General features: G+C 34.4%; 1 protein-coding gene across 1 annotated transcript; it reads right to left on the bottom strand.

Annotated features, from left to right (window-relative positions):
• Positions 1–8,790: 8,790 nt before the first annotated feature.
• On the bottom strand, positions 8,791–9,532 carry LOC104211183 (large ribosomal subunit protein uL15x-like). The gene has a single exon (XM_009760191.2). The coding sequence runs from the start codon at positions 9,417–9,419 to the stop codon at positions 8,973–8,975; it is 447 nt and encodes a 148-aa protein (XP_009758493.1). The 5' UTR covers positions 9,420–9,532; the 3' UTR covers positions 8,791–8,972.

Below are 9,532 nucleotides of genomic sequence, written 5' to 3'. Positions count from 1 at the left end.
ACAAACTCCAACCAGCTATGAGTTGCGCAGTCCTTTGTACTCATATCACTTGGCCTTCCTTTTTAATACATGTAGACAATGACGGATTACGTTCTTTAATCTGCCTGATTAATTCCTATAACATATTCTTTTCTCCCACCAGCATTTTCAGTATTTTTGCTTTAATTTATTCTCATTACGTTACAACCACTTGCAAGTTTTAATTTAAATTTATTCAACAACTTCTTATCGATCAATCCCGACAATTGAGATTCACATGCATGACATCAACGTGGGCTATCTATGACACCCAATCTAATCGCATATTTTGTGTAGTTTTGTTGTATTCTTTGTTGTTTGTTTCAGGAAAGAATTAACCAGGTTAACTCAAGTTGCTTTAGTAAAATAATTATATATATATATATTTATATATAGACACACACACAATCATATCACTCATTAAGTAATTAAATCTCTTAATAACAAGTATTAATTGATAATCTCGTCAAAACAATAAATAATTTACTATCACATATTGATAATAATGTAAAAGAAGCTTATACCGTCGATGCATATAACTTAAATCCCAAATTTAAATGGAAGTATTAGTTTTTTATGCGTATGGTAAATGTAATTTTATCTTGCATGTACCAGTTAAAAGTAGCGTCCCTCAGCCTACTTAAAAAGTAATTCTAATTTGAATTATCTGGCTTCCACCAGGGCCTTATCTTATTTAAGCCACAAGAATCAAAACAGAATATAAGTGGCCTTTTATCTGCTTAACTTATATAGGTAAGCGTTCATCCCTTTCAATCTGATGAGAAATTAAACCACAGGCACAGTGCATGATCGCCTAATATTCATATCATGATCAGGACATCCACTGATAACACAATCCTAAATATCACTACATTAATTATCATAATTTATAACCTTAAAGGAGCAAGATAACGCACTAAATTTGAGAATTCTTTGGTTACTACTTTCTTATGATGCAATAATTTGAGGTCAGCAGAGTGTTGCTTGGATATTCTTTCTGTATATCAGTGACGAAGCCAGAAATTTTTTCAAGAGTGATCAAACTTAAAAAAAGTAAAAAATATTCCTTCGACAAAGAATGTTCAATATATGTTATATACTTCTAAAATTTAATATTTTACCTATATATATAATGTAATGTTTCGACGAAGAGTGGTCAATTGATCACCTTTATGTAAATGTAGCTTCGCCCCTGTTGTATGTATATATATGCTTATTGGAACCTTTTTCTTTCTCCAGAGGGGGTTTAATTCACTTATAAAGAAATAGAATCGACAAGACATCCACTAGGTTCTCGTTGTTGCCAATTTCATAGTTTCTCTATATGTTTCTTTCTTGAGCTAATCTTTCAACTCACCTACTCCCATTATACTTTGGCTCACATTTATTCAAGTTTGTCTTGTCTCTAGTAAGTAGCCTAAATAGATGATATATTTAGACTTCTGATTCTTCTTTTTCTCATTCATTTTGTATTAAAGAATTTATTTAAACTCTAATACAGCAGGAAACTTTACTAACAACTCAAGGCTAAATTAACGTAATTAAGTGTGTATTTGGTACCAAGGAAAATATTTTTCATGAAAATTAATGTTTTCCTAGAAAATATTTTTTTGGAAAACAAGTAATAATCTTATTTATTTTTCGGTGTTTGGTACGCAAATTAAGAAAAATAATTTCTCAAGAGTATTCATAAATAATTTAGATACAATAAACATGAAGCCATAAACTTTCAAACCAAAACACATAAATCTCCGAACTCATAACTTTGAAACTTGTAAAATTTCGAACCTGTAAACCGAAAGATGAAAAAACTAAAACTGAAAATATATAAATGAAATTTAAAATTACAAAAAAAAATTGTGCGGGGTGGGGGGAGGTGGGGTAGGGTGGGGGTAGGGGTGCAGAAAAACGAAAAAACAGAAATTTAAAAATTACAAAAAAAAAGTAAAAAAAAACTTTTGTGCAGGTGGGGGGCAGTGTGGGACAGAAAAACAAAAAACAGAAATTTGCAATTACAACAAAAAAAAAATGAGGGGTAGCAAGGTGGGTGGTGACGAAAAAAATGAAATTTAAAAAAAAAAAAAAAAAAAACCTTTTTGGAGAGGGGGGGGGGGGGTAGGTAGGCACGGGATGGGGTTGGGTGGGTGGGTGTGAGGGTTGGTGAGGGTGGAGAAGGTTGAGAAAGTATTTTGGAAAATATTTTCCCTTCTCTTGATAAGGAAAACATTTTCCTCCAATTAAAGGAAAATGAGTTCAAAGGAAAAATATTTTCTAAAATATGCCATCAAATATGAAAAAAATATCCTTCGTACCAAACACACCCTAATTCTTTATTGTTCTTCCTCATGTAATGACTATATATTGGAGAGGAGAAGGCGTCATCATCATTTTCCTATAAAATGGCGCCTTCACTTTTGTTTGTCACTGCTTGGACGTCCATAAACCATGAGACAGTGAAAGTTGTTAAACACATCTGATTAATAGTTAGTTATTGTGCATTTATAAGATATGGGGGGAGTTTCCATATAAGTATGAGAATATTCTATAATAAGTTTCTTTTAAATATTTAATAACAGAAATTAAGGCCAAATTGGAGGTTTAAATTTGGATCACTCAACAAATATCCACTTTTCGCACTGCTCATTGTAGGTTCTCTGTTTGTAATATAGTTAGCAGGGAAAAGGTATAAGTACTCCTTTAATTACGGTCAAACCTCTCTATAACAACCTCGTTTGTTTCGAATATTTTTGGATGGACAAAATACATAAGTACCCACCTAACCTATGACTCAAATCCCCCTTAGCACTTTCTGTGGACGATAATAATATTACACACGCAACCTTTTAAAATTGTGCCTAATACACACTACGTTTGCCAGATGGCACGCGCGTGTTTAACAAAAGAAATGAGCGCGTCAAACCAGTGCATTATATGTCCAAGTCCTTATATAAGCGCATGTGTCTAAATCTTATTTGTCCACTTATTTTTGTTAATTTAATAATTAAATGAAAAGAAAATGATATCCAAGCCCTTCTTCCCCATTTGGAGCTCTTCCCGGAAGCCGGCGACAACCGCAGCCTCCTCATCTCCTCCCTCTTGCATCTCCTTTAAGAAGATGTCAGTCATAACTCGTAATACCGGCAACGACCTCAAGCAACAAGCCGAGAACTCCATTGTCAGGTCATTAGTTTCACTGTCAGTTCATGATCGATGAGCTCAGATCTTCTCCGCGTGGGTGGAGCTATCAGATCTTTCGGCAAGCTGGTGCTCTTCGTTCAAATCTGGCCTCGTTTGGTTAAAAAAAAAGCAAACAACAGCGACCTCCATTTTCGACCACTGTTACAGTGGCAAACCCATCGGTAACAATGGTGATTCCACAGCAAATAAAACAAACAAAACCTAGAAACTAAAAAAAAAGTGAAAATTTTATAGACTAAAAAAATGGTGAAAATTCATGTTAATATTTTGTTCTGGTAGGGATTTTCCATGGCTGATGGAGTTTAGAGGAAGAGTGTCGACGGGTATGGGGTTCAGAAGAAGATGAGAAACGTGGGGGAGGGGGGGCTTTGTTTCTTTTTTGTTTGTTTTCTTTTAAATATTATCAATTTGTGTAAATTTAGTATTTTCTTTTTTTTCTTGAGTTAGGACACGTGTCACGACCTTATTGGCGCGTGACCTCACACATATTTTGAAAAGCTGGTCAAGAAAAAAGTGGTGTGTACTAGCTACACTTTAGAAAGGTTGCATGTATAATATTATTATCGTCCACAAAAAGTGTGTAAGGGGGATTTGGGCCATAGGTTAGGTGGGTACTTATGTATTTTGACTTTTGGATGTTATAGTGAAGTGTTGTTGTAGAGAACATATATTATAACATGAAAATTGGTTCCAGAAAAGCGTACTTTTATAGTGAAGTGTTGTTATAGAGAGATCTGACTGTATACCCGAAGTTTCAGGAACACACTCTCTGAATTACTTTAAAGTGTAATAAATGTCACCCTAAGTGTTGACGTGACATAGATAACCAAACTCTTGGTAGACAGTGAAATACACGCGCTACCACATGCAATTTTGCAATTTTTAAAATAATTTTTTAAATCTATTATTTTCTTCCTTTACGTTTTTTTTTAATTCCAAAATATAATGGAAAAAAAATAAAAAGGACAATTGTTATTGTTATTGTTTTTGTATGAACTTGAAAAAGAATTGGAGGTGCTGAGCAGATTCGAAGATTGTTGAAGTTTTCAAGTTGAGATTTAAGTGTTAAACTCATTCTAAATCACTAGTTGCTACTGAGATTCGAAAATAGAGAAAGAATTTTGAATCCACTATTATTAAACCTTGAAAATCTTGAAGAATAAAGAGACGAGTTTGTTGAAATTCTTGATTGTTGGCCAAATTGATGATCATTGGGGTTTGGTGATGATGTTGTTGTGATGTTGCAGTCGAAATTTGAGCTTGATTATTACGAATTTGGTTGAGTTTTTGCTGAATTTTGAGACTCAAAATCATATTTGAAGCTCTTGAAAATGGTTGATAAAATATTCATGAAGTTAAGTGTGTTTTGGATAACGGGCTCTTGAAAATCAGATTTGAGACTGACACATGGCAATTTCATATATTCAGAAGCGGATTCAGAATTTGATGGCTATGGATGCCACTATTTTAATGTAAACCGATCATTAGTGAAGACGATTAAATTAGGGTATACATTTAGACGATTCGATTCGTTCGATCTATTTTGAATTTATTCAAATCAATTTAAAAGATTTTTATGCATAAACAAATATGTGATACACCCTTCAATCTATATGTAGTTGATTAATATTATATTATGTCTTTGATGTATTACTGTAAAAAAAATTATAATTAATAAAATAACATTAGATGGATAAAAAGAGAAAATGATTAAATTACAGTCAAATAAAATTCGAAAAATCCAGGAAAAGACAAAGAACGGTATAGTTTACAACCTTTTTTTTTTTCAAGTTCCTATGCTCGAAGGAGGTGTTCTCACGTCTTGGTACACGTCAACACGTTACGGTGCAAATATATTAGGGGAAAAAAAGTTTAGGGAGGTAATAGTTAAAGGAAAGGTGCGTCCTGAAACTTCGTGTATAGCACAGAGGTACTTATGCCTTTTCTCTAATTAGTATTTGCAAAATAACCGAAAGAATTATCATAACTTAACAATTTTTTCCTTTTGTATCGTTTTTAGATTTGACTATTTCTCAACTGCTTTACAAACACGAACTATATTTCAATTAGCATCTCCAAAAGTGGCTACTTGGTATCATTTGTAATCTAAATTTCACTGGGAACTAATTTATACACCATATTGACCACAAACAAATACACTTTAAAATAATTATATTGTATAGCTAATGTTTGTATTTTATAGCAAAAGCACAATTCCAGTGTATTCTTCTCAGCCTTCAATTTCTTCAGCTTCTTCTCCTCAACCTTCAATCTCTTCCACCACCACCACTCCTCCGTCAACTCATCCAAGCTCATATCCTCCTCCTCAGTCTTCAATTTTCATTTTTCTTGAATCAATTCAATCTTGAATTCCACCATTGATGAAGTTTTGAAACTTCAAAGTTGAAACTTGGGTTTGAGAAATTAAAATAATTTCAGATTAGGTGTGGTTCGAAAAGTTTAAGAACATTTTGGGGAGTTTATATCTCAAATTTAGGATGATTTGGTGCAGATTTAATGTGATTTTGGATAAAATTTCAGAATGAAATTCGAGTGCATGCAAAGTGTATGTGAACAAATAGAGCTGATACAATTTTCCATTGTATTCATTGTTTTGATGTGGTTTTGGATAAAATTTCAGAATGAAATTCGAGTGTATGTGAATGAATACAGTTGATATAATTTTCATTAAACCTGCATTTAGTGATACAACCACTATGCGTGAATGAATAAAGTTGATACAACTTTTCCATCAAAATTGTATTCATCGATACAACCTGAAAGAATACAATTGATATAACTTTTTCATCAATAATGTATTCATTGATACAACTTCGTAACAGATTTATACAACAAAATCTGAGCTCGACCGTATGTGTTTGATATAGCGAGATTGATACAAGCGCCTAGCAGCATAATTGTTGCTATGAATGGTAATTATCAATATACTAGCCCCACCTAGTAAAATAGCTACTAAACTGTGGTTTCTAATACGGCCCAACGAAGAATCAAAAGTCAGCCCAATCTGATACTAGTTCTGAGCAACGAGTAAATTTCATTTTACCCTGGAACTTTGGGCGAGGGATAACATATCTTCTCAACCTTATAGAGATAATTCTCGCCTAATAAAACATATTTTCGCAAAGAAAGAAAAAATATTCAAGTGGCTAGCTAGCTAAATTAGAAAGACCAAAAAGTTTGTCAAATGAAGAGGTAAAAAACTTTAAAGTAGCAAGTACAAACGCTTAATGCTGCGTAGAACAGGGATGTATAATCCTTCGATTAAATAGTGCGTCGAATAATTGCAACTAGTTCCAATACTCTCTTAGACAAAAATCATAAGTTCAATATGTCAATAAGAATTGATAGATTGAAGCCGATACGTATAAACACATTTGAACTTACAGTTCTTCTCAGTTCTCACAAATTCTCTTTATGTAATGCAATTTAAATGGTGCAAACATATTTCCTTCAACACAAGAAATTTGTCAAATTTTCCTTTAAACTTAATTCGTTTATCATATAGAATTTCTTAGTCATTGTTCAATTTATAAACGTAATATGCAGTTTCTGATGGGATAAAGTAATTAACCACGCCAATTTACGTCTGTAAAAGATTAAAGGAGCTGACATTATCAGCTCACCTCAAAGTTGAGGAGACAGCCAAATTTAATCAGGAGAAATCAAAAGATCTCGTGCTATTCATGTGCAGCCAATTGTTTTAAGCAAGATCGATTAGGACAACTATTGAGACCCTACTGTAGAAACCTAAGGTAAAATTGAATCGAGAAAGTTATGTTGAGAAACTTTGAGAAAACAGAGACCCTGAAATTTAAGAATTCACCTAACAATGTTCTAATAGGATCACCCATTTGGTAGGATATCACCAAATATCATGCATAAAAAGAAACCACCCACAAGTATATAGGGAATAATATCATAACAAGAAAACAACATACACTAGTCATCCCCATGTTAAATTAGGAGAAAATGTGAAATGAAATGACAACTTCAACATTTTCTTTGCACTGGCACAATTAATTACACGTTATAGCAAACAAGACATGCGGTAAAATGGTAAACTAACAAAGATGAGGGGCAGTGGCGGAGCCAGGATAACCGCCAAGGGGATTCTAAAAAAAAGTTAGAAAGGTTGTAGCAATGACCTTCCAAAGGTTTTGAACTCATCGACCACTAAACTATGTTTTTGGGCTATGTCAAGGGGATTCAAAACATAATATATAAAGGTAACAAACAGATTTTGCCTTACATATACAATGTAATTTTTGGGCGAACAGGGGTCGGGTGAACACCCTTCCACCACATAAATCCGCCCCTAAAGAGGGGGAGCCTAAAGAGGGGGAATGCAACCGGAGATATTTAAACACCTTAAACTTCTTTTTGATAAACTCAAGCCGGAGAACAGCAAATAAGAAATCAGAGGAAAAGGGCAAGTTAATATTTGCTACAATTGATATTTAGGGAGAAAGGGAAGAAAAACCAGCCACATACGTCAAGAACAAAAAAAAAAAACAAGTTTCAACTTAATCCAAATGTGAACAGAGTGGAGGGAGCTTCCTCTATGTCAAAGCTGCCTTTGAAGGTTTTAGCATCAATCGATTTCATATTGTAATCAACCCGAAGGCATACCGCCACTTCCTTCTCTTCAACATGGTCAGCCTCAGAAATATTACAGCAAAGGCTTGGACGTAATCTCTACTCTTTGCAAATAGTAAAATTCTAATCTTAAGCCTAGTTCATATTTCGATCATTCAACTTCCTCTTTTTAACACAATGCAAACACCCTTCTTATCACACAAAGAACCACAAAAATGAATATATCCCTCTCAACCCAACATTACTCCCTCCTTTTTTTCCTTTTCACGGATAATTTGTCACTCCCTAGAAGTTGTTACTTCCCAAGAGTTGAACGGATTTACATAGGAAATCACCAAACTACAACACTGACACCCATAAGTTGTTACAAACAAGCTGCAAAAATCCATATTCAATTATAGTTTCATGTACGAGATCATATCAGCTATCTCCCAAATGCTAAAATGGATGTACACATTTTCCTACAACTCTTGCTACACAAGCACTACTTGAAGCCTCATAATACAGCTCCTTCTGATCAACACCACTAAGACACCATATTAATAAAATATACCAATAATCATATTTAGTAAAATCCACCAAAATAATTACAAAAAAACTACTCCTAATACTAATATCAATTTGACCAAGGAAAACAGAACAGCAAAATCATCATATTCGGAAGGTCAAGACTTAATTCAACTCATCAAAACAAATCTGTACCAAAAAGACAACCAAAAAAAGACCTGTTACAATATCAATTATACTCGAGGCGTAAGTAGCTCAGATCTGTTGAACATGTACACCAGAAAATGTACATACTATAGCACGAGAATATCATTGACCCAATTTTTCACAAAGTTATCATTCAGAAATAGCATGCAATATATCGCCAAACCATGTGAAAACATCAAATGGAATGTCTAAAAAACACAAAACAGATCATGAAACTAAACAGCAGCCAAAAGAATTCAAAAGGGCCAGCAAAATTATATGCTAATTTGTATCAATAGGCGATTAACAGTCTAACATCTCAATAAACTGAAACATCTCAAATGTATTTCAAAGCAGTAAATCCCAAGGTTCAAATACTCCATTGACTAATGAAAACAGTAACTTTAACAAAAAAACCTCAAAAGGCGCAACTAATAAAACCAAACCTAAGCGGTAAGCACAACAGCACCACCAGCTTCCTTAATCTTCTTCTCAGCATTCTTCGAAACCAACTTAGCTTTCACAACAACAGGCTGCCCCGTAGGCAAAACACCTTTACCCAGAACCTTAAAGTACCCAAACTGAGTAACATCGATTAGCGGAGCAGCACCATTATTGGCTTTAGCCTTGTCCTTGACTTCTTGGGGAAGAAGTGACCAAAGCTTGTCGATGTTAACAGTTGGACAATGGAACTTGTTACGGAGTTTGTGGAAATAACGCATACCGACTTTACCGAAGTAACCAGGATGGTACTTGTCGAAAAGGATACGATGATGGTGCATACCTCCGGCGTTACCTCGTCCACCTGGATGCTTCCTGTGCTTTCCGACACGACCGTGTCCGGCGCTCACGTGGCCACGCTTCTTCCTGTTCTTCTTGAATCTGGTCGTCATTTTCTCAAGGCTGCGAAATGGAGAAGGGGTAGGGGAAAGGGAAGAGCGGCACTGAGAGAATGGCGAGGTTAGGGTTTTGTGAGATTTTATAGATGGAAGATTGTTGGATTGGG

Source organism: Nicotiana sylvestris, chromosome 6 (assembly GCF_000393655.2).
Source record: "Nicotiana sylvestris chromosome 6, ASM39365v2, whole genome shotgun sequence".
NCBI lineage: Eukaryota > Viridiplantae > Streptophyta > Magnoliopsida > Solanales > Solanaceae > Nicotiana > Nicotiana sylvestris.
This window is presented reverse-complemented; position numbering and strand designations above follow the sequence as displayed.